This window comes from Rhinopithecus roxellana, chromosome 2, assembly GCF_007565055.1.
Source record: "Rhinopithecus roxellana isolate Shanxi Qingling chromosome 2, ASM756505v1, whole genome shotgun sequence".
NCBI classification, from domain to species: domain Eukaryota; kingdom Metazoa; phylum Chordata; class Mammalia; order Primates; family Cercopithecidae; genus Rhinopithecus; species Rhinopithecus roxellana.
This window is the reverse complement of record NC_044550.1, coordinates 130,895,162-130,920,485: the sequence shown is the minus strand read 5'-3', so window position 1 is coordinate 130,920,485 and position 25,324 is coordinate 130,895,162. Positions and strand designations below refer to the sequence as shown.

Here is a 25,324-nt window from a genome sequence, read left to right as displayed (position 1 = left end):
CCTGGGAGATGGCCCCACCTCTTCTAGCTCAACCCAGCCCCCATGGCCCCAGCCTCCCCAGCAGCCACACCTGGCTCCCTTTCTGTAATCAGACCCTTTTTAGCCCCAGGGCCTTGGCACAGGCCCAGGGCTCTTTCTAGACTTCCTCTGCCGTCAAATTGCAGTTTACATGGTCCCTCCCCAGAAAGGCCCTCAGACCACCCTGCTAAACAAGGCCGGGTTAGGGTCCCCACGTGACGGCGAGAGCCAGTCTCTGCCATCTGGTCCTGGCCCTCAGGCCCCAGGAGTCAAGCGTCCCTCTCCTCAAAGCCCCTTTGACCTGACCCTGGGGCATTTCTCTTCCTCAGGCCCCTCCGTCTCCTGCACGACCTCCTGGGGATGTGCTCGGAGAATGAGTCTGTGCCCCCAGCACCCAGCACCAGACCGACGCTTAGGTCCTCAGAAATGCTTTATTGGGCAGCAGGGGCCAGGGCCAGCATGGTGAATGTCTGGGGCCAGTGCCTCCAGTGAGGTCACCCCCTGCCCTCCTGGCTCCTGAGGGTGTTGGTGGTTGCGGTGGCCCCTCTGAGGCTCACAGAATCCACTGGGGCTGCCGCACCCCGACATGTCCACGGGAGAGTTGGCCAGGCCAGGGCAGCTCAGACGAAGGTGGCATGGTGTGTGCTGGCCCTGGGCTTTGCGGGCTCACCTGGGACAGGGCTCAGGCCAGGGAGGTCTGACGTAGGAGGCCCACCACCGGCCTGCGACCTCCCAGGGCCAGCCCGTGTCCCCGCGATGCCACCATCCCACCCGGGCGCCAGGCCAGTTACAAGATCCACGTCGATGATTCTGTTGACCGGGAGGCCTTGGCTGCCGTGGGTCCCGCTTCCTGTCACAGGGAGAAGAGAAGCTGTCACTTGCCTGACCCGGCCCTGGGCCCCCGGAACCCACCCCCCACCCCGAAGGCCCCTGTACAGACACTGGGCATGGGAGGATTCCTGAAACACCCCAAACATCCCAGAGGCAGCTGGCCTCCCACTGTGGGCCTCCGGGCTGGGGCAGGTGCACCCAGGGCAGGTGCGGTGTTCCCAGAGTCCTCGGCAGAACACCTGCCACCAAGTGGGGCAGCCGACCCACTCAGAAACCCCACCATCCTGCTTCCCCACTGCAGCTCAGGAACAGAGCTGGGCCCCCGGCGGAGCCCCCACCCCGACTGCCCCCCAATTCCTCCTGGGTGCTGTCCTCAGGGCCCACCGCCAGGCCCAGGGCCCATCCTCAGGGCCCACCCCCAGGGGGTCGAGCACTAGGTTGGAAGCAGTCCCAGACAGGCTGGACCCTCTTGGCCTGGTGGAACGGGCCCTGAGCCCTGCGTCTGCTGCCCCATCCCACCCTACCAGGCTAGCCACTTGCTCGCCCACCTGGCTCACTGCTTCAGCACCATCTTCACCGCACACACCCTGCTCTGGGCCTGCCTGTCGTGTCCCCTCCCCCTTCATCCCTGGCCCCCCTGCTGAGACCCCTCTTCCGGGCTAGTCAGTGCCTCTGCCTCCACTTCTGGCTCCAATGCCCACTCCAGTCCCAGGAGATCCCGGCTTCTTGAACCGGCCTTGGAAGCTTCTAGACCCAATGTGGGCAGGCCATCTCCTTGCCAGCACCCCGGAAGGCCTCCCTACCCAGGGCCTCACTGCCCTGCCACATCCGGTGACCTCCACGTGGACCCCTGGAGGACAGAGTCATGTCTAAGCCAGGGTGGAGTCCTCAGGGGCCAACGAAGGGTGGGGCCAAGGAAAGTGAACGGTGCGCACAGAACAGGTTGGTTCACGCGCCGCCCGGAGCTCCATGGCAGGACCCCAGGGCCTGAGAAGGGGCAGTGAAGGCCCCATGCTGGGAGAGCCCAGAAGCCCTTCCCCACTCAGTGACTCCACCTCCCCATCTGCACCGTGGGGGTGACATTACCAACCCGGAGGAGCGGGCTTCGGGGACAGGTTCCTGCGTGCCCAGCGTGCCTCCCGGGCAGGGGTCCAGGAGCTTCCTTCCCCAGTGAGCCTGGGGCTGAGGCCCTGGGACAGTCACGTGTATGCCAGAGTGGAGGCCCAGAGGTGCCTATGGGGTGGCAGGGGCACCAGGCCTGGGCCCACAGCAGACAGGCTGCAGGAAGAGGCAGCCCTCGGCCAATGAGAACCAGGGACGGGGGGTCCCTGCTACCAACTGCTGCCCTCCCCAGGTGAACCGAAGGCCTGGGAAGGTGAAGACCCTCCTCGATCTACAGTTCTGAGGTTCCTGAGAAGGCCGCAGGGTCCTTGCTGCCCCAGCAGCTCCGTGGCCATCAAGGTCCTCAACCCCAGTGTGCCCCACCTCACTCAGCCTCCATGAGGCATCTGTGAACAAGTCCTGGCTGCGGGCAGAAGGTGTGGCTCCCCTCTTGAGCGTGCCCAGACTGTCCTCTTGAACAGGTTCCAGCGGTGGCCCCAGAGGCCCTCATCCTGGCCTTGACGCAGCAGCACCAGGGTGCCCAGCCAGCGTGTGGGAGCTGCGCGGGGCCTGTGCGTCTTACTCAGCCAGGCCTGGTGGAGATGCCGTCTGGAGGCGTAGGGGCCCATGTGGAGCAGCTGAGACTAGAAACTTCTCCCAGTCAGGCCTCTGCTCATTCAACAAGTATCCTGCTATGTTCTGCCAGGGCTAGGAGCTAGCCTTGCCCCCAGGGGACAAAGGAACAGCTCTGCCCATCTCCTTCTTGTCTCCAAGTCCCCATGGCTCCGAATACGGGGCTGCAGGGCTGGGAGGTAACAAGTGTGGGGAGAAGCAGGGGTTCGCCCCCCTTCGCCGGTCAATCCCATGAGCATTTGGGCATTTGCCTGGAGTGTTCATCGGGCTCCGAAGGGGCCTGCGACCCCACACGTGTCCAGAAGCCCAGCTCTTACCCACCAGTCCCACATGAACAGATGGGAGGACAGGCCCCTGTGGGCCCCAGGCAGATAGCGTGCTCAGGATGGGAGAAACACTTGTTTCTGGAGATAGGACAGCTCTGTACGGACCAAGGACGTCCACATCACAAGGAGGGGGCCACAGCCAGGCCCTTCCTGCCTATGGGACCCAGCCTTGCCCTCCTGTGCAGGGCAGCCAGCCCCAGGCCTGTGACTCAGCCACCTAGCCTAGCCCTGAGCAGTGCACAGCCTCACCACCTGCTTGCCAGGGCCTGCCCAGGGAGCACCTTCTTGCCCAGCGTTTCCCTGGCAGGGATGGCAACACAGAGGACCCAGCAGAGCCTGCGCCGCCTCCAGAGGGGCCTGACCTCCTGGTCTCACTCCTGGTGCCACATCTCCAAACATCCAGACCTGAGGCCACACTGGGATCTCGTTTCCTGCTGCTTGGGCCACCTGTGAACCTCTCCCCTCCCTGTTGCCCCACGGCTTCCTGCCCTCAGCTGGCTGGTCCTGCGGGTTCCGACTGTGCTGTCCAGCCTTCCCGGGAGGGGGTCCTGCTGGAGACCCCACAAGACACAGCAGGAAGGCCCCTCTTTCCACATGGGCGGGCCCCTCACTGGCTGCCGGTTGCCCCCAGGCCTCCCAGACACTTGTCCATGAATGTCTCTGTGCCAGCCACTGCCAGCTGCTCTGGCCTAGGCCTGGGGCCATAGAGGTCAGGCTTCTGCCCCACCCTGGTCCTCAAGGCTGAGTCAGAAACCCCAGCAGGCACAGCGGGAGCAGGGGCATGGCCTGAGCCCTCCCAGGCTCTCCTTTGAGACCCAGGCCTGGCATCTATCCCACTGCCCTTCCTGCCCCCAGAGGGACCCCGTCCCCCAGGCACTTTGCTCAGCCTCTGCCTCCATGCTCCAAATCATCTGTGCTGCCAAGCACAGTCACCTCCTGTTAAGCCTCCCCAGTGCCCCTTGGAAGCTTGCAGGGCACAAGGACACCCAGGCATGGCTGAGCCGGCTCACACTGAGAACATGGCAGGAAGTGGGGAGTGAGGGGGAGCCAGAGGCAGGGACCCCACAATCTACTCTGGCTCCCAAGGTCCCTTCCCTTCCCAGCTTTCCCACCACAGCGCCCCCCACGGGCTCCTGCCGAGGCCCGTGCACTCCTGCTGATTGGCTGCCATGGGAAAGAGTATCCCCAGAACCCTAGTTCCAGAGTGTGACCCCCCAAGGTCCCCCGTTCATGTGGGTCCCCAGCCAGGATCATGACTGTGTCTGTGATGGGCTGGGGCTGGGATAGAGCTCCTCAAATATTTGCTGGGCATTGGCGAGGGAGTGGACAGCGCCCAGCAGGGTGCATAGCATGGTGTGTGGGGAATAGGGGAGTAGGGATGACTCAGGGCACAGGAGTGCATGTGGCAGACCCCAGGGAGGGGCTGCAGGCCAGAGCTCCAGTAGTACCGGCTGAAACGGGCACAGGTGGCCAGTCCTGGAGGGAACATGAGGGTGGGCCAGGTCATGGTCACTTGCAGGCCTGAGACTTCCACTCTGCAAGACCTGGCTGGAACTTCAGGTGGGGCAGACACTTCAGGGAAGGAGAGGGAGCAACCTAGGGTGGCTTGTGGTGGGATCCAGGAGGAACACGTGTCACAACCGGGCTAGGGGCTGTGGAGGAGGGCCCAGGCCCGCTGGTCAGTTCAGGAAGCCCCTGGGGAACCACGGAGCTGGGCAGGAGCCAGGAGGTGCTCTGGGGAGAGGAGGCTCTGGAGAGGCACCTAGCAGATGCCCTCAGCAGCTCTGCAGGCCTGAGACCAATGGCAGGCTCCTGGGGCTGTGTCCCCAAGAAAGCCAGCACTCTCAGTCCACATCAGAGTGAGGGAGTCTAAGCTGCATCTGTTCCTGCGGAGGGCTGGGCACAGGAGCTGCTGAGGAGGCCTCTCTCACAGGAGTGGCTCTGGACAGAGCAGGAGCCAGGCGGGGCTGCATACTCACCGGGGCCTCAGCAGGTACAACACAGTGGCCGTGCCACGGGGCATACTTTCACCCCCAGGGTGAGGGGCATGACCTCACTGCAGAAGCCCCAGCAGGCAAGCATCGCACACCTGGTGGGTAGCTGAGCTCCAGGCGCCCTGAGAGCAGCCACTGGGCCCGAATGTGTCCCTTGGGGACACTGGCGCCTCCAGGTTGAGTAACCCCTGCCCCCACCCAGTAAGCTGCCCCAGGGGACTCCAGTCCCAGGACAGTTATGTGAGGACCCCTCCTGAGGCGGTGCCTAGCAGCTCTCTGCCGGCAGGTGGAGTCCGTCCTCTTGGGACGTCTGCACTAGGAGCTCAGCCGGCCATGGGGCTGGGCACTCAGCCTTACCAAAGGGGCTGGGAGGAGCCACTGGCCTCCAGCCCCTGGCCAGGACCCCTGATTGTGGCCTTGCAGCCAGCTGGGCAGCAGTGAGACCACCCAGCTCCTAGGCTTGTTGTTGGAAACCAAGCAGATCTGGTTAAGAAGACCATTGGGAATTATTACCAACACGACCGTGAGAACCCGTTTTAAGACTGCGCGTACGGAAGGAGCACTGTGCATTGGAAACTCGGGTGTGGGTGCACGTGACCTTTGGAATGCCTCTCTCCTTTGTGAAAGCACAAAGCTCAGACATCTGCTTCGGTGCAGGGATAGAAGATGACTGCTAAAGGTGGGATGCAGCAGTGCTGGAGGGACATTTGCTCCCTCCCCACGAGAACGGAAGGTGAGCATTTTGGAGGGTTTCTGTGTCAAGACAGATACGCACAAAACCTGCCATGCAGACACACGGCAGGTACACACCCCGACACATGCCACACGCGCACACACCAGGCGTGCACGCATGTGGGCATATCTGCCTGACACACTGACATGGTTTGGCTCCGTGTCCCCACCCAAATCTCACCGTGAATTGTGATAATCCCCAGGTGTCAAGGGTGGGACCAGGTAGAGGGAAATCGGATCCTGGGGGCGGCTCCCCCCATGCTGTTCTCATGATAGTGAGCGAATCTCAGAAGAGCTGATGGTTTTATAAACGTCTGGCATTTCCCCTGCTGGTTCTCATTCTCTCTCCTGCTGCCCTGTGAAGAGGTGCCTTCAGCCATGACTGTAAGTTTCCTGAGGCCTCCCCAGCCATGCGGAACTGTGAGTCAATTAAATCTCTTTTCTTTATAAATTACCCAGTCTCGGGTATTTCTTCATAGCAGCAGGAGAACGGACTCATACACAGAGCACTGTGTGGACACACACACCCGTCAGCATGCCCTGGAGCCTCGCGAGGGGCCTGGCACTTCTCCCACTTGCAGCCTCTGTTGTGTGTGTCAGATAGCTAACGCTTAGGGCCATTAGACTGGGCGGTCTGGCAGCAAGTGGCCAAAGGGAAATGAGACCCACCCACATGCCAATGGGGACCAGACATGCATGGGGGTAGTGGCCAGCCTGCAGGGTCTGACGGGTCTCGGTGCATGGTGCTGGGACTAGACAGATGGGGTGGAGTGCCGCGTGGCGTGTGGCGCTGGGGCTAGAAGGATGGGGCAGTGCGGTGCGTGATACTGAGGCTGGAAGGGCGGGGTGGAGCACCACGTGGTGCTGAGGCTAGAACAGGGTGGCATGGCACGTGGCGCTGGGGCTAGGATGGGATGGTGTGGCACGTGGCACTGGGACTAGGACAGGGTGGCACAGTGCGTGGCACTGAAGCTGGAAGGGCGGGGTGACACAGCACAGCTCTGTGGAGACTCCCCATACCTCAGGGCTATTGCTGGCAGCCTCCACACGTAGCTGGCATGCTGCCCACTGTGGCAATGGGAAGGGCGGGAGCCTGTGGGCTTGGCTGCACCTCCTGTTGTGTTTCTCACCCCGGACGCTGGGTCCAAGGCGGCTACCACATTGTGAGGAAGCATCCCACAGCAACTGCCAGCGTCGGAGAGCTTGGCCCTCGACGACCCCCAAGCTCCTAAACTCTGACAATGGACGGCTCAGCACTCAGTCCAGGCTCGTCCCGGGCCACAGACGTGAAAGAGGTTCCATCAGGCCACCATGGTGTTCACAGCCTGTTTCCTTTGCCGCCATGGGCGGGCGAACTCTCCAATACAGAGAATCCCATTAGAGCAGGGGTTCCAGAAAGCAAGCTGCACAGAGCAGTTTCCGTCCCAAGGCTCCCCAGCAGGCCAGAGCCAGCACCGCCAGAAAGATTGGGCAGGTCCTCAGCAGTTGTCCTGTGTCGCCAGGGACAGGCATGTGGAGGACACAGACCTAGGACCTATGGCCAAAGTCACTCCCACCTCCTTCTCCCACTGGGTCTCCTCCTAGGACAGAGCCCAAGAGCCAAGGGTCCAGGGTACCCACCTGCCCAGGGGCTGAGGAGCCAGCAGGGCAGGGAACCAGTTCTGTCCAGTGGCAGTCAGGGGCAGCCACCAGAGTGCAGGGGACCTGCTCCTCCCAAGGCCGGTACCAGCCACCCTCCTGCCACAAATGTGTCAGGGACGTCCAGTCTGGGCCCTGTACTATAAACCGTCAGCTGGGGTGCTCGGCTGGGCCTGCACTGTAAACCACCTCCATGCTAATGGCCCTTGGCAGGCAGAAGAACTAACCCCCAACGTGGGTCTGTCTGGCCCTCCCAGGCAGCCCTACACACGCCACACATGTGCGCAGAGCCAGCCACAGTCCCAGGGCCACGTGGCCGGGGTGTGGGTGCAGGACTGCAGCCCGAGGGCCAGCGGGCCAGCTCATCTCAGCACCCACCCACAGGGCCACCATCCCTTCTGCCATCCTGCTGCATGGCTGTGCTGTTGGGAGCACACCAGGCGCTCAAGAGTTTTGTTCAGTGGATGGTATATTTTTAAAAGCCAGTAGATTAAGGTAAATCCACTTAATCTCCTAAAAATGTGTAATATTTCCCCTAGATTAAGATACTTTTATTATTTTCTGAAGTGAAAACAAAGTTTCAAATGAGAAAGAAAAGTTGTAAGCCAGTCCAGTGATGATGTCCAGAATTTATTACTCCTGGAAGAACAGACTCAAAACGCAGGTGAGAGCCACACGGGTGTCCACTGAGACGGGTGGAGGGGACTCAGGCCAGGGGCGGAGGCTGCAGAGTGGCACCGATGGGAACACTGGGCACCTCAGGCTTTCTCATCCAGGCATGTCCTGGCTGGTAAAGGGGCCAGGGAGCCCCTCCCACACCACATGTGGCCTCCAAAGGGCCAGATATGTACAGATCTACAGACGTGACACCCTGGTCCCCCAGCGAGGTCCAGGCTACAGGTCTGACAAGACCAAACCCTGTGGCGTGCCTCTCACTGCCATCAGCATCCCGGACCGGGGGCAGGACGGAGAGGCTCTCCGTTCGCCCCCAACAGCAAACCACAGCAGAGGTGTCCACACACCCCCGAGCACGCTCCATGACACACGCCCTGAGCAGCTCCTCTCTCCAGGGAATGGCCACACAGGCCACAGAGGCCACGGCCCTCACACCCCTGGAAACAGCTTTCCCTGCTGGCTGCTGGGAGCCTCGCCTCCGTTTCTGGTATTTGTGGCTCATGGCAATATCCCTGCTGCCTGCCAGGCCATCCTGTTCACTTCACACCCACTGAATCCCCTGCTTCCTCTGAGAAATGCCTGTGACACCCGCAGTCAGGGAGCCCTGCTGATGGCACCTCCACTCCGGAGCACCCACACCACCCGCTACTGGGGTGCCGGTGGGTCCGAGCTGCACTCTGAAGGCTCTTCTGAGGACGGGCCTGTGTCTCGGAGCCCTCTCCTGCTATGAACACAGAGGGCTTCACTTCCTCACTCAAGACAAATGCTACTGCTTTCCAGTCTTGAGACAGAAACACTAAAAATGGTAGCTGTCCAGATTTGGAAAGGAATGCCTCTATTTTCAGAAACCCCCAGGCCTCGCCCAGGGTGTTCCCAGACCCGGCTGCAGGCACCGCCACGCATCATTCCTGCAAGAGCCTCTCAGGACACCAGGATGCCTGCCTGGAGCACCTCGGGGGGACCATCCTGACAGACACTGGCCTGCAGCCACACGAGCTCCCCCTTTCCAAGAGGGCCAAGGAAGCCCCCAATCAGCAGGTGAGGAGGGCCACAGAGACCACCAGCAAACAGTGGTAGCCGGGGTCCCGCTGTCCTTCTGACTGGAAGCTGAGCAGACCATGCTGACGGGGCCAAGGTAGAGGGATCAGAACCTGGAGGTACCTGGTCTGGAAGGTCCTGGCACGTCCTGGGGGGCGGAGGGCGGCGGCAGCAAGGTGCTGTTGGGGCTGCTGATGTCCCCCTCCCCCATCAGGGTCAGCTCGGCCACGTGCTCATCCTCCACCGTTTGGATGCCCCCGGCCTCCACTTCCCGAGACTGCCTCTTCCAGATCTGCGTGGTGCCCTCCTGCGCGAGGGAGACGGGAGACTGGGGAGTGCAGAAGGACCCGCTGGGAGACTTCTGCCCGGTGGGGGTCGTCCCGGGAGGCCCAGGGGGGCTGGGGACTGAGCCCGGGCTGGTGGACGGGCTGTCGCTGCTCTCCTGGGCTGGCTCCCACTGCTCGCTGGGCGGGGAGGCACTCTCCCGGCCGTTGCCTGTGGCGCTTCTCTTGCTAAAGCCCTTGACCACGGCAGCTGCAGTGGGGAGGGTGAGTTCTGTGGAACCAGGAGGTAAACGGAGGAACTCTGGCAACACCAGGTCTTCCTTCCTTAGCAGCCCACGTTGGTCATCTGCTCTGTTGCTCTGAGCTTTGGAAATAAGCTCAAAAAACTCTATTGGAAGAAAACCCAGAGTGACCATGTTTTAGAGAGTTTCATATTAATGCCCGTCACAGCAGAACATTCTAGAAAGCTCTCATCCTGGGCTGTCCTTACGCCCTATTGGCTGTGGGTCAACAAGAGCCCTTTTCCGTCCACACTATCTTCCCACAGACAGCAAAAGGGAGAGCCCTGGGGCTTCTAGCACACTCTGTCTTCAGGAGTCTGAAAACGCTGTGTACTCCCTGAAAACCACGCTGTGTGAGTTGAACAAACGAGACACTGGACTCAACACGGTTATGCGCTGATGCCGTCTGAGTGGGATACTGTGGGACTCTATGGCCTGGGCTTTCAATTTAACCCTTGGGGCCCTCTGAGGACTGGCCCCTTCTCTGGTTGGTCAGCATCTGAGGCACCCCCCTGAGTCCCAGCTGCAGCTGCAGTCCTCAAAGTTGGGAGCAGGGTGAACCCAAGGAGGGGGAGGAGAGGAAGGCTCTGAGACGGGTGGTCTGGGAAGGGGCACCCTCAAATCCACGCCTGCCTCTCAGGGTCAGTGCCTCTGCGCAGAGGGTGGTCCTCCCAAGCCTAGGGTAGAGGGGGCAACATGTGCTCTCCCGCTCCCCGCCGAAGCTCCACAGCCGCGAGGGGCCAGGACAGGTGCCCCACAGCCCACCCACTGCGGAGGCCGCAGGTGCCTCCAGCTTCTTCACTGGCTCCTCCAGAACTCTCCTTCTCTTACCTGGGCTGGGTTTTCTAGTATAGCAGGCCCCAAGGCCACCGAGGTAGATGGTATCTAAACTGGGCTTTCTCTAGCACTGGAATTACACTCTTGAGTTTTTAACAACTACAAGGGATCTAAAATCTCTGATTTCACTGGTTCTCAGAAACATACAAGCTTCAAAGAGGGTGTGTGATTTGTGTTTGGTGGCCGACAAAGGCTGGAGGTGTGTTTTACAGTTTTACTGTGAGGTTGGACTCCACAGCCAGCTGTGACAAAGCTGTGACAAGCCAAGTGGACTGGCAAGTCTGCCCTGGATGAAAATTCAGGTCACAGTGACCGCTGTTGGTTTTGATTCTGTTTTCAATGCTTCTCTTTGTTATAAACTTCTGGAGAAAAAGCAGCTTCAAGAAAGGACTCATCTCTCCATCTCAGTCTGCCAGTGTGCCTGTCGCCTCTCCTGGAGGCCGGCGGTGTGCAGGCTGACCTTCCTCACTGATCCCCGTGGCCAACAGAGCTCAGCAAGCCCACGGCCCTTCCAGGCCAGGGTGCTCCACCTCCCCTAACCTGGGCGCCCAGCTCCACCTGGGGTGGACTCTCTAATGCTAACTGTGCCTCCAGCCACGCTGGGGACCCCAGCACAAGCCAGTGGTGGGGCCATAGGGAAGAGCCGGGGTGAGAGGGAGGCAGAGCCTGCAGGGGCCTCAGGCATCTCAGGGCAGACAGTGCTGCTCACATCGGCTGCCCCTGACGCCCTAGGAGGCCTGGCACTCAGTCTCAAAACTGGGGATTTGGTGAAGTGATCCCAACAGCCCACAGACTGCCCCCAGGAGAAACATGTCTTCCAGGCCACAGGGACGGACTGCAGTCACCCAGATGCTGACAGCTCAGAGCAGATCTACGGACTATACTGGAAACTAACTGTGCATTTACTAAAAACGTGGAAGTTTTAAAAAGTTCACATACCCTCTGCTTCGTCCAAATTAATTTTCTGATATTTTTTTTTCCCAATCTTTGCAATAGATTCTTCTCTCTTTGAAAGCCGGGGATCCCTAGCATTTTTTCCATTTTCTCCTTTTATTTTAATAGAATTAGACTTGCCTAGTGTTCTTTCCTCTCCCTGCATTAGAAGGAAAGTCAAAGTTCTACTTTCATTTCAATACACGACAATTTATCATTCATTAGTTAGAGATTAGAAGGCTCATGAAATAGATTGCATTGATACAGAATTTACATGCATTGCAGAAAAACCATTGCAATGATAAAGATTACAAACAAGAATAGCATTTAAGGCACAACCACTCCCACCTCAGAAGAAAGCCAGTCCTTGGCAGGTAAGAGGGAGCTGGGCATCGGCAGGGACCAGAGACCCCACCAAGGAGCGTGGGGAGACACACGTGATAAGCAGGCGGTGAGGAAAGCGCCAGGGCACTGCGCAGAGCAGGTGGGGCCACAGCGAGAGGAGCGGGGCACAGGGTGGGCCAGGGCGGGGAATTACCGTAGCCGAGTGGTTTCTGGAGCTGGAATTTACAGCTATGTTCTGTTTGACTGGCACACCTTTCTGTTTATCTGTGGATGCTAAACATAAGAAAGCTTTATGATTTCAGGGACTCGCAAATCCATCTGAATGTTTCGTAGACAACCTGCTCCTACTGTCTCCGATAGCAAAGCTGTAGAGAAGCCACAGGCATCTGCTGCCCTTATTCACCATGGACAGCCCGGAGGGGAGGCCCCACGGGACAGGAGAGGGGACCTGTCCTCCATGCGCACAGCGGGGCTCTGTACATCTAACTAGGGACTTGCTAGGACTTGCTGGAGGAGTGATGTTGAAATTGAAAAGCTCATTTCATACACTACTTGGCATAAATATTCTTTAGAAAGTCAGAGTCTTATATTTACGACATATTTTATTTTTCTTTCTTTTCTTTTTTTGAGATAGTCTCACTCTGTCACCCAGGCTGGAGTGCAGTGGCGTGATCTCGGCTCACTGCAACCTCCACCTCCCGGGTTCAAGCAATTCTCCTGCCTCAGCCTCCCATGTAGCTGGGACTACAGGCATGCGCCACCACACCCAGCTAATTTTTGCATTTTTAGTAAAGACGAGGTTTCACCATGCTGGCCAGGCTGGTTTCGAACTCCTGACCTCAGGTGATCTGCCTGACTCAGCCTCCCAAAGTGCTGGGATTACAGGCGTGAGCCACTGCACCATCTGTGACATATTTTCAAATACAGCCTTTGCCCCATGTCAGGGCCACAGGCTGGCCTCTGCCAGCACTAACGGTCTCAAGCCCATTTCTCTGACCCAGATGTGACTGGAGGAGTCGCGCTCCTGCCCCGCACACAACCCTACAAAAGTGCTGAGCACCAAGCTCCACCACAGGCCTTGCCTGTACATAAACAGGCTCCGAGGCCCCACAGGCCCTGGGCACAGGGGGTCAGCTGGGGCAAAGCTGCTGGCCGCCCTGCTGGTTACACATGCTGTGCCTGCCCCACCTGCCTGGGTGTCAGGGTCCGGGGCAAGGCTTTCCCTAGAGCAAAGGGTGGGCTAGGGGAAGGGTCTCTGCTCTGTGAGGAGCTGGGGAGAGAAGGGTTGGAGCTCCAGGGCTAATGACCTCAGTGCTTGCTTCTGACTAGGACCCATGGCCCAGGTCTCCCTGGGTGGGGACAAGGGAGCCACGTATGCCCTGCATGACATCATCAGGGCCAACAACCTGAAAAGCAGAGGGGCAGCCCAATGTCACCTGAAGTGGTTCCTCACAAAGTGAGCTCTCTACCTAGAATGTCTGCAGGTGGGTTTCCAGAAAGCTCTTCCCAAGAGACACACCTCCTTATGGCAGCTGCACCTGCAGGCGCTAAGGCCACGCCTCTGCCTGTCCTTGGGGACAGCTACAAACAGGACCCACTCTCCTGGGTCTGAGCAACCGTCCTCACACACGGTTCTCAACCAGGGCTCTAAGGAGGGCCAGCTCCTGCGCATCAGGATGAGGTGGGGGCCGGGAGATGAGCTCATCTCTGAAGGCTGCTGGCCGGACCCCAGCTTCCCCAGGGCAGGACTGTCATGACCAAGGAACACATGGAAAAGAGCTCTGTCAACCACCTGATTCCCTGCACACAAGGAACTGCAGAACTAGCCCAAATGACTGAGCCTGCAGCCTCCACTTTGCTGGGCAGAGCACAGCTGTCTACTGCCCTGGCTTCCTGTTTTGTGCCCGGAGGGAAGGGCGCCAGATCAGGGTACCAAGGAGGGACCAAGCGACCCAGACCATTTCCCTTTTGTGTACTGACTCAAAAGCCTCCCCCTCCCCTGGGACAGCCCCACCTGCCCTCTCTCCTGCGCAATCCCCACTTACCCATTCCCCTGCACTGGCCCCGCTCACCCTCTCCCCTATGCCAACCCCACACCCCCCCCCTGCACTGGCCCTGCTCGCCCTCTCCCCTATGCCAACCTCACAGCCCCCTCCCCTGCACCAGCCCCGCTGTCTCCTCTATGCCAACCCCACAGTCCCCCCTGTGCTGGCCCCACTCACCCTCTACCCTGCGCAGGCCACCCCCCCACTTCTGTGCAAGCCCCATCTGCCTCTCCCCTGTGCTGGCCTCACTCACCCTCTTCCTTGCACCGGCCCCGCCTGCCCCCTCCCCTGCAGCGGCTCCATAGCACCCTCCCATGCACTGGACCCACTCACCCTCTCCCCATCCGCTGCGCTGGCCCTACTCACCCTTTCCTCTGGAAGGATCCTTCTCCTCCAAGACAACCCGCTGTCCGTCCAGACTCGATATAGGGGCGCCAAGGTCCAGGGGCTCCTTCTCTCCACTCTAGGGCAGAGATGGGCACTGAATAATTTACCCAGATTGGAACTTCAGGGAACAGATGTGTGTGATCCCACCCGACTGCGCGACTGTCCTAGGCTTGATGGAATCATGCAGGAGATGGCCCTAAGGTGAGGCCTGCCTGACTGAGGCACACGTGCTAGGGCTGAGCCGGGCTCCTGACATGGGTAAGGAGTGCCCTGAGGAACTGCGTGGGCAGTGCCTCCCACACCGGGCCCTCCAAGGCCCAGGGGCAGGGCAACGTGTCAACACTGGAAGCACCTTCACCCACACATCTAATGCTATAAAATGCATGTAAAATACTTGGAAATAGGAAGTGAAGCCCGTGTAAGTCTCCACATTGCTCACAACCTCAATGGTGGCCTCCCTAAGAACCCACTCACTGACCCTCGGACACTGCTACGAAGGGAACACTGACCCTCGGAGGCTGCTATAGGGAAATACTGACCCTGGAAACTGCTATGAGGGGAATACTGAGAGCAGATGTTCTCCTTTGTAAACAAGGAAGCAAAGACAGACAACTTTAGGACCAGGTCTGAGGTTGAAATGAAATGCCACTAGCCACAGGGCTGGAGTTCTTGTCTGCATCAGAGTTCTCCTCTGGCAGAGAATCTGACTCTTCACCTGCCATAATCACTGTTAAGAAAAGACATCTGAACGTGTTTAGCATTCACAATCTGTCAGTCAGGGGAACGACAGCCATCCAATGCCAGGCGGGAGAGGCTCTAAGCTCCTGAAGGGGCCAGTCCGCTGGGCAGGCGTGGTGGGCCTTGCGGGGGGAAGCAGAGGAGCTGCCCCAGGTCCCGCCTTCTCTACCACATTCGTGGGCACAGGGGGGCCACAGAATTCACTGGAGAGGTCAGCAGAAAGCATCTGAGAAAAAGCCACATCCCAAACAACCCATTCCACACAAATCCTCCATAGCCCACACAGCCCAAACCCTGCCTGGCCTGGAGCCCTCGGCAGCCAAGGGCCGCAGCTCACAGAGAACCAGCCTGACTGCAGCCAGCCCTTCCACCCTGGTGCCCCCAAACCATGCCAAGAGCACACTGCCACGACCAACTCCATTTTACAGTCAGGGAAACTGCAACACACAGGGGCTAAGTAATTGCTTTGCATCTCCACAGAGTCGGCCAAAGGGGCACACCTGGGAGCCAGGCCAGGTCTGCCTCCGACCAGCAGATTTCTGGACTCCAGGATGGAGCCTGCAGTGCAGGAAAGAGGTTTCTGGTTACCCTCAGAGGTGGTGTCTGTAAATAATTTAATAGGTTCTTCTTGTTCACTTCAAAGTCCTTGAATAATTTTGAGTGTAGTTTCCGGGAAAATTTAAATCCTGAAAATACTTGAAATCATTGCTCCAATAAAGTTGACAAGGAAAGAAGACTAGGCGGACGCTGTGCCCCTAAACCCCCACGCTCTGGAGCACACTCAGTGGGGCCCAGCTCTCCCTGTCTCGCATGGCCTGCCCAGTGCCTGCTGTCACCACCCCAGGCAGTGTTTTCTTTCTTAATCCCATTCACATCATAATGGTGCAGTCTGTAAGTGCCAGCTGAGTTCTTCCATCTCCAAAGTGCAGGTGAGAATCAGGACATTCCATGTGACCATGCCCTGGGGGCATCAGCACAATGCCCTGGCCCAGGCCCAGCAGGTGCTGTGGGGGCAGGGCCATCCGCACTCTCTTATCTGATCACATTTGCCAACAGCGGGGGATACGGGGATATTCCGGGGCTGGTTGGTTTGTTTCTCATTTTGGCCTCCCTGGAGCAAAACCACATCTCAAATATCAATTCTTTTTGGAATGACCAAGGTACAAATAAACCATGATGGCTCCCACTGAAGAGAATGAGAACTGGGGATGGCAGAGGCTGTTTCCTTTCCTCCAAGGGGGACAACCACATCGGGGGAAGACACTGCTTCTTGGTGTGCCCTCTTCAGTGAACAACACAGAGGCTGCCAAAGGGAACAGTTCCCGTGGTGACGACGCCCGGGCCCCATGCAACACTCACCAGCCTCACCAGCAGGCCACCGAGGTCCAGGCCATACTTGGCCACGACGGGCCGCAGCACCTCCGTGACGGGCTTGGTGGGCTTGGCCTTGAGTCCCACTGACCGGTTAATCGGAACAAGATCCAGCCTGGTGGGGGATGGAAAAATTCACTACAAACTCATGTCAGCTCTCATTAGGAGATCAGTTCACGAGCAGAACTACAGCACAGCCCCAGGCCGCCCTCAAGGCCTCGGTGTGCCCCGCACCAGTTCAGCCCCAGCTGATCAGAAAGTGCTTTCCTCCACATGGGAAAAGTCAGGCCAAGCAAGGGCTGTGGCCTCCTCCTCCGGAGACAGCAGTGTCCTGCAGAAAGCACTCCTGCCCCTCCCTCTCAGCATCTTAGGGGGCTGTGCTCACCAGGCCAGGGCAGTCCTTGTTCACGGGGCAGGGAGGAGAGGGCCCCTCTCACCCCTGGGCTTGCAGGGGTGCTGCCTCATGTGGGCCTCCATCCCCCACCAACCCCACTGACACCCCATCGTAGCCCAGCATGGAGCATCCACAGGCTACCCACTAAGTGCAGAGACCAGCAGGTGGTGGGCACATGGGGTTGGCTCTGGGAGCCTCAGGCGAATGACAGTGATCTTCCTCTTACCGAAACAAGGTGCGCTTTTCTAGGCGCAGGTCCCTTGACTCCAAGATGCTACTGTCTTGGTGCAGCACCAAAGGCTGAGGAACAAAGAGACCAGAATCAACGTGGGCACAGAGGCACCCCCGAAAGGCAGAACAATGTGCCCCAGGTGCACAGCTGTGCAGAGCAAAAGAGCAGCTTCAGAAATAGCCATCCAAAGAAAGCGATCACTCTTTCCACACCAACCTAGCACCCGCATGCAAAGTGCTCCCAGCCAAGTAGTTCAGATAATCTGGCCTCCACTCCAGGCACTGTTGAAATGAGGAGCGCAAGAGGGGAGAGCCTGAGGACTCTGACAAAGCTAGGGGCCAGGGAGCAGGTAGGCCATGGCCTGAGGGCAGCACGAGGGTCAGGCGGGCCCAGTACCTTGTCCCCGCCCACCAGGAAGAGGTCTGCGGCCGCCCCATTGATGCCATGCCGCTCACAAAGTCCAGACAGGATGTCTTTGATGGAGAAGCCCGCCTTGACAGCCACCACGCAGGATGTCCCATCCGGGAGGTGAATGCAGCAGTGCTTGGTGGCCTTGTCCTTCTCGGGTGCCAAAGTCCTGCAGGCCTCCGACTGGGGAGTGGGGAGACAAGCAGTCAAGCGGGCACCAGCATCACAGGGGTGCGGGGCATCTCCCAGAGCAGCCCAGCTGGCCCAGGCCTCACGTGCTGGAGAGGCTGGTGCCCTGCCACTGTCCTAACTGCAGCTCCCCAGGTGCACACATCTCAGGCTCAGTCCACACTGCCTGAGGCGTTGGGTTTTGTGAATTAACACGGGAGAGCAGTCATCATTCTCTCAGCTCTGGGCCTCACTGGCCATCGTGCTCAGGACAGCATGGGCCCTGATGCGGCTCTGCTCAGAAGGCACATCTGGGCTTCTCCACCCAGAAGCAGGGTGGTCCTGTGGGGCCCACTGAAGCTGCCCTGTGAGGACCCCTCCCTCCTGGGGCTCTGGGTTCCAGCACGCTATCCTCTCTATACACAGCTCCCCCAGCACATCGTTCCAATGTAAACCTCGCCTGGACTGTTACTTCATCATCACTGCCTTTTGGTAGTCTGAAGTCTCTTTTCCCTGAGCATTATTTCAGGAAACTAGTTTGTACAGTGGTAGGCTGGCTGCACAAAATGGCCCAACCATCCCCTTCCCTGTCTCCGTGCCCCTCGTAATATGGCTTTGTGGCTCCTCTCATGAAGAGGTGGAGTCAGCCCCAGCCCAGACCTCAGTCGGCAGAAGGAGCGGCTCCAAGCCTGGGCCTCCAGAGGCCGTCCTCCTCTGCTCAGTGTTGGGGTCCCTGAGACAGCTGTGGGATGGGGTGAACTGGCCTGCTGGGTGAGGCAAACGAAGGGTCCTGTCAGTGCTCCTGCTCCAGCCAAGGGCCAGCAAGGGCCAGTCATGTAACTGAGGGCCTCTGGGACCAGCCAGCAGGCTCCTGTGCCAGGTAACCAGAAACACACAGGCAAGGCTGGCCAGAATGGGCAGAACCACCAAACTGACCCAGAGACCCAGCACAACAGTAATTGTTTTCAGTCTCTGAGTTTGGGGGTGGGGAGGTATTAGGCAGCAGGAGCTAACTGACACCTGGTAAATCCTTACAGCTTTCAGTGTTATTTGGAACAACTGAAGAAGAAATCATATTCTATATTCATTCCTGCCTGAAAATTTCAAATGACTAGGATGCTGGCAACCAGTGAGGTTTTCCAAAATTCCTATCAAACAACATCTAATGAGCTCACGAGTCCTGCCTGCGCCCGCTCATCTCCCTCATCTGCTGGAAACTGGGGCCAGGAAGAGCACCAGCCAAACAGTGAGCAGGCGTGAGAGGGTGCGGGAGACAGGCGGCCCGCAGGCAGAGGGGCAAACCCTGCAGTGCGGGAGTGCATGTGACGCTCACGCGGTGAGACAGGGAGCGCCTGCTCTCGACGCCTTCTGTTGATTCTTAGTGGGAGTTCACAAAAACTAAATTACAACAAAACGACTCAAGAAATAAATCCAAAGATACTTTAATGAGTTCCCTCCCTCGTATAACTAATAGTTTTTCGTGCCCTCTCAGGAGCCCTAGGCTGGGGGACCATGAGGCTGGGGCCTTGGGCCACCCTGCACTTTGCCACTGTGCCTGGGCCGGCACCCGAGCCTCGTCCCCCAGCTTTGCAAAGTGAACGCTGGGTTTTGTAAACGCAGGTTTCTGTGGGGCAGAGGTGTCACCAGTCAGCTGGTGGGGACAGCCCTGAGCCTGAGGCCTGTGGGATAAGGGGAGACAGTGACTCACCAGGTCCAGGCTCCCTGCAGAGGACACAGAGCCCTGGGACTCTCGGCGACACAGGCCTCCATTGGCATGCAGGGGGTCTTGACGGGGGAAACACAGTGACTCACGTCAATCAAAACCCTATTTATTTGGTCCCATCTCCCAACCCTCTGTCCCCTTTAGGCTGAGCAGACAGACACACAGCACGTAGGGCAGACGCCAGGAAGCCCTCCCCACAAGGCACCGCCTCGCCTCGCTCGGTGGAGACAAGTCACATGTGTCTTCCTAACCCTGGAAGCCAGTCAGGGACCAGTGCGGCTCTACCCACCACGAAGCGGAGACGCCACTCTCTGCCCTGTCCACCGCCACATCCTGGCTCCAAAACATGCTTGGCTCATGGCAGGTGCCCAATAAGTCACGTCAGTACATGCAGTTCCACAGCACGGACCCAGGTGTACGTCCCGGCCAGGGCCTTTCCTCCACTCCATCTGGAGCTTTCATCCCCAAATGTAGTTTCTGGGCCTAACTGGAACCCCCCTGCTGTGGCAACAGCCTGCGCTCTCAGGTGGATGCGGCCTCCAGACCCACTCAGTCCCCATCCTTTTTCTCTGACATCCTGACGTGAACCATAATGAAGTGTCAATTGTCACCCACCTCAACTAACTATATTCTTAGGCTAATCTACAAATCATGAAAATTCTGACACAGAAAGGACTTTTCAAACAGCACCTGCTCCCAAACCACGCTGCTGTGCATGGGCTCTGGGACCTAAGGGGAGAGGGGAAGGCAGCTCCCAGACCCACTGGCCTCCAGACTGCAGCCACCTTCCACAGGAACAGATGCCCAGGCCATATCCTGGGCCAAGATCAGAATGTGTTAGTTCTGGGAGTGCCTGCAGTTCGGGTTTTATTTTTTTGGTTTGCTTTGTGTTTTTCAGAGACAGAGTGTCGTTGTGTCCCCCAGGCTGGGGTGCAGTGGCACCATCATAGCTCACGGCAGCCTCCAACTCCAGGACCCAAGCAATTTTCTTCCCACCTCAGTCCCCCCAACAGCTAGGACTACAGGTGCGCCACCACACTTGGCTAATGTGTATTTTTATTTGTAGAGATGAGTATCTTGCTATGTTGCCCAGGCTGGTGTTGAATTCCTAGGCTCAAATGATCCTCACACCTTGCCCCTGGCCAAAGCACTGGGATTTAAAGGCATGAGCCACCGTGCCCCACTGCTATCAAGGTTTGGTTTTATTTGTTTTTTGAGACAGTCTTGCTCTGTCACCCAAACTGGAGTGTAGTTCTCGGCTCACTGCAACCTCCGCCTCCCAGGTTCAAGTGATTCTCATGCCTCAGCCTCCTGAGTAACTGGGACTAAAAGTGCCCACCACCACACCCAGCTAATTTTTTTTCCTTCTTTTGAGACGGAGTCTCGCTCTGTTGCCCAGGCTGAAGTGCAATGGCACAATCTCAGTTCACTGCAACCTCCACTTCCTGGGTTCAAGTAATTCTCCTGCCTCAGCCTCCTGAGTAGCTGGGATTACAGGCATGCACCATCACATCTGGCTAGTTTTTGTATTTTTAGTAGAGTCGGGGTTTCACCATGTTGGCCAGGCTGGTCTCAAACTTCTGACCTCAGTTGATCTGCCCACCTCAGCCTCCCAAAGTGCTGGGATTACAGGCATGAGCCACCATGCCTGGCCCCCCCGCCTTTTTTTTTTTTTTTTTTTTTTTTTGTATTTTTAGTAGAGCCTTACCATGTTGCCCAGGCTGGTCACCAACTCCTGAGCTCAGGCAATCCGCCTGCCTCGTCCTCCTCCCAAAGTGCTGGGATCACAGGCGTGAGCTCCCACGCCCGGCTCTATCAAGGTTTTAAAAGCCCTTTGCAGATCTGCCAGGTGTGGGGGTGGGCACGAGCGGATGGACTGTCTGAAGCAAACACTTCCATCTCCCAGGTACTCAGGAAACCTGGCCCCACCTAATGCCATAGTGTCCATCTCCCAGGTGGCCTCCTACAAAGGTGAGCTCTAAAACTCTCAGCTGCCTTTGCTTGGAGAAGAGCACCTCACAGCATGGCCAGGAGTTCAGGGCTGCCCACATCAAGCCCTCACCAGCACCTCCTTCCGTGCCCCAGGAACAAAGCTCCCCTCTGTAGGCGGGGGCAGCCATGCACAAATGCTTGGCACTGCAGGGCACACACAGGAGCCGCAACGGCAGAGCACAGAGCACCCTGCTCACCTGCCTCCAACAGGGCCATGCCAGCTGGTGCTAGCGCAATCACCTCACTGCCTGATTTAAACTAGGAGACCACAGGCTTAGTGCCAGTCCTCTATCAGGCAGGACACTCATTCCTGAAAATTAATACCTTTCCCAAAAATCTCTAGAGAAGAAAATCTTTCCAGCTCTCCCCTTTGTGCTTTTCAGCACCTGGTACAGAACAGCCTCATCTTCGCCAGCATTCAGCATGGGCATCTCCAGGCCCTCTGCCCTGCCGCCTGCCAACACCACCCAGCTGGTATCTGGAGCTCAGCCAGGAGCCACCAAAGACCCTGCAGCCCCACCCCCTGGCGCCCTGGGAGCCGTCTCTCTGCCTAACTTTTGCTACAGGAAGTCTCAGACGTGCACAAGAGAAAAAAGGGACAGAGCATCCAGAATGGGCAGCCCCCGATATCCAATACCAATCTTAACTTGGAAAATGCTCACAACTTCAACTATGCTACCACAATCTAAAATCCACACACATGGAAAATGCTCACTACTTCAACGACGCTACCACATTGTAAAAACCACACACATGGAAAAGGCACATGGACACTGACACCTACCTAGGAAAAAGCCCCAGCAGAGAACCAAGCTGCCACTGGGCGAGATGCCCAACAGCACATTTGTGTGTTCCTACTTTTACTTGATTGTATTTTCTAAATTTTCTACCAAAAGCACCTATTACTTTTGTAGTGAAAAGCAGGAGAGGACACAGATGTTCAGCCGCCACTGTGTGGGGGAGGCCTGAGGTAGGCATGGGCTGGAACATATTGAGCCCTTTTCTCTGGAAGATTCTGGAGCAGCCCTGCTGCCCTCTGGCTAGCTGACAGGTCGTGTCCCCCAGACACAGTGGCATTCCTTATTCATTCAGAGAAGCTTCTTTGACCCACCCACAGGGTCTCTTACTGCACACATGGCCCAAGGTCATCACCAACCCCCAGAGCAGTGCCAGAACGGGGACACGGCTGCCTGGCCTGGACACCACAGCCCAAGAGCCACCCCACAAACCGTCTGCATGGTCCCCGTGCTCCCTCTTCTTCTGGGACCTCCCGGTGCTCCTGGTCCGTGACCACGAGAAAAACGCGCCTTTCCGCTTCTTCTCACTATCCTCATCTCCCATTTCTTCGTTCAGGGATCGGCCGGATTTTGATTTTCCACTTAACTGTCATCAAATGGAAACCTTGGTTAAAACCATGTGAAGTTATTTTACTATTACATTAAGTGCAAAGGAGGCAATACTGAGCTGTAAACACAAGCACTCTATGGGATGGTATCACTTCTATAGGTCATAGTGTGGCCCTGACAGGACTCCAGAAACAGCAGCTGGAACTTTCCAGCATGGAGCATCACCCACCACTGGTGAAGAAGCCGACAGGGCCTCTTTTTACTTCCCACAGAACAGCTCTCAGCTGATGACATACAACCCACAGGGGCGTGAGGTCAGCCTCAGGGAGGTCACCTTTTTTGGCGTGGACACACTGGACTGGTCTGAACCGAGGCTGTGCTTGGAAGCCGGGCTGCTGGGGACCTGCTGGGAGTCCGGGAGTGCACGGCCCTCCACTTCCGCCAAGATGCATTCCTGGTACAGTGGGGACTTCAGAAAGCGAGTGTAGCTATCAAACTTCATGAGATTGAAGATCTGGGGAGGGGATGTAAGGCGGGACAGTCACAGGAGGGACCTGGACATGCGGCCTCAGGCGCACGGCTGCTTGGCGACCTGTAGGCAACCACTGGCCATCCTGAAAGGACATCATTTCAGTCCATTTTCCCCCGCCAGCCCCAAGAGTACTTAAGAGTTATTTCCAGTGTGCCTCTATATCTGAGTCTTCTTTCTCATAACAAACCAGCCTTTATCACTCTTAAAATTAGTGAATTCTGACAACTTACAGAAGCCATCAGCACGAGCAGACTCCAGATAACTTTTGTTAAATAAGATTAAAACCAAAAGTGACTAGAAATCTAATAGCAGACTGCTTTGAAAATGTCAACCTATGCGTCTGTGAATGTGACCCACATGCTGCAGTGACATGCAAAGGCATGTCTCGAATAGCATGGGGCCTAACGCACACCACCACAGCAATGTCCTACAATGCAAAACTTCAAATGCAGATGTGCCATCACTCATGCAGGTGTGACTCCACACAGATGCACATGCATTGAAACATGAGCCAGTATGAACAGTCAGCGCATTGCAGACAGGCACACAGTGGTTCAGGACTTATTTCACGGCCCTACTGAAAGCTCCACTTTCTGTCTGTGTTTCTCCACCTGTGTCTGTGATGCTCTCAATCCACCGGCCTGCCTGATAGCACATGTTCTTTGAAGGTGGACCCTATACCCCGAGCCCTAGCCTGGACTCCCCACAAGCTCCCATGGCCTGGGGTTACCTGGAGCTGCTGCTCCTTGAACATATCCGGGTGAGGTGCACGGAGGACATCGTCTGCTAGCTGGGCCTGGCTGTCGATGTTGACCGGGGTGGTGGCTTTGCTGCACAGAAACTTACTGAAAATCTCCCGGGCCCTGTAGGAAAGCTGACAGGAAAGGCACCTGAGCAGCCTGGCACGGCTTCCTTTCCCCACACTCCTGCTGCCTGCCAAGGCCTGGCACCCCCGGGCACTACAGATGTGTCCTCACGGGACCCAGTCATTACCTCTTAGTTGAATAAATAAATACAAGTGTGGCCAGAATGCAGCAGCACCGGTGGGCTCCTCTACGATTGTTTAAACGGATACTTAAAGTATCCCAAAGACCCAGGCGATGCGAGCCCAGCAGCAGCTGCACACGGGCAGTACTGCCGTGTGTCCACACACACCTGGTCTTGGCAAGGTGGGAGCGCAGGAGAGCAGCGCCCTCTGAGCATCTTGAGCAGATGAAAGCAGCCCCGGAGCCTGGAAGCGAGGCCACAGGCCGACTGAGAACACAGCAGCCAGGCCAAGCCAAAGCGTCCCTCCCAGGCCTCTCCTGCACCTCCCACGAGGCGCAGGAGGAGAAACGGTGAAACCCATGGCCTGGGATGACTCCTGCCTCTGATTTGCTTTCAAATTCCCCTAAATACACATTCCCTCCTCAGAATTCCAGCACACTGAAAGACGACCCATCTGCTGGTGAAAGCTGGGGCTGAGGGCGTTTATACAAACCACGTTTAGGCAAAATTAAATATCATGTATATTTAAAAATTTATTCTGAAAAAGAAATGATTTTTTCAAACCATGTGAAAATATTTTAACATCCACTTTCCAACTGCTCTAGATGCTCCCCTGCACCGAGCCAGCCTCGAACGAGGCTACGCCGCCCCTTCACACACGCCGCTCTCACACGCACGCCGCCCTCTCACACGCGCGCCGCCCACTCGCGCGCCGCCCTCTCACACTTGCGGCCTTCACACACGCGCCGCCCACTCACACACGCGCCACCCTCTCACACACACGCCGCCATCTCACACGCGCGCCACCCTCTCGCACGCCGCCCTCTCACACACGCGCCGCCCTCTCACACGCGCGCCACCCTCTCGCGCGCCGCCCTCTCACACTTGCGGCCTTCACACACGCGCCGCCCACTCACACACGGGCCGCCCTCTCACACACACGCCGCCATCTCACACGCCGCCATCTCACACACACACCGACCTCACACACGCACCACCCTCTCACACACACGCCGTCCTGTCACACACACACTGCCCTCACACACACCGCCCTCTCACACGTGCGGCCTTCACACACGCGCTGCCCTCTCACACACGGGCCGCCCTCTCACACACACGCCGCCCTCACACACACGCCGCCCTCACACACACGCCGCCCTCACACACACCACCCTCACACACACGCCGCCCTCACACACACGCCGCCCTCACACACACGCCGCCCTCACACACACCACCCTCACACACATGCCGCCCTCTCTCACACGCGCCGCCCTCTCTCACACGCCGCCCTCACACACACGCCGCCCTCACACACACGCCGCCCTCACACAC

General features: G+C 57.8%; 1 protein-coding gene across 4 annotated transcripts in view; it reads right to left on the bottom strand.

Annotated features, from left to right (window-relative positions):
• Nucleotides 1-433: 433 nt before the first annotated feature.
• The window catches only part of RGS12 (regulator of G protein signaling 12), a 148,528-nt gene continuing 123,637 nt past the window's right edge, over nt 434-25,324 (bottom strand). For all 4 annotated transcript variants that reach the window (XM_030920117.1, XM_030920127.1, XM_010384402.2 and 1 more), the window contains 12 exons: nt 23,733-23,876; nt 22,805-22,984; nt 22,354-22,507; nt 19,118-19,194; nt 17,230-17,424; nt 16,828-16,901; nt 16,196-16,322; nt 14,078-14,174; nt 11,860-11,939; nt 11,328-11,481; nt 9,110-9,658; nt 434-868 (listed from right to left, as the gene is read on the bottom strand). In XM_030920117.1, coding sequence (XP_030775977.1) covers nt 639-868; nt 9,110-9,658; nt 11,328-11,481; nt 11,860-11,939; nt 14,078-14,174; nt 16,196-16,322; nt 16,828-16,901; nt 17,230-17,424; nt 19,118-19,194; nt 22,354-22,507; nt 22,805-22,984; nt 23,733-23,876 — 2,061 coding nt within the window. In that variant the 3' untranslated portion in view covers nt 434-638. The remainder of the gene's footprint in view (nt 869-9,109; nt 9,659-11,327; nt 11,482-11,859; nt 11,940-14,077; nt 14,175-16,195; nt 16,323-16,827; nt 16,902-17,229; nt 17,425-19,117; nt 19,195-22,353; nt 22,508-22,804; nt 22,985-23,732; nt 23,877-25,324) is intronic.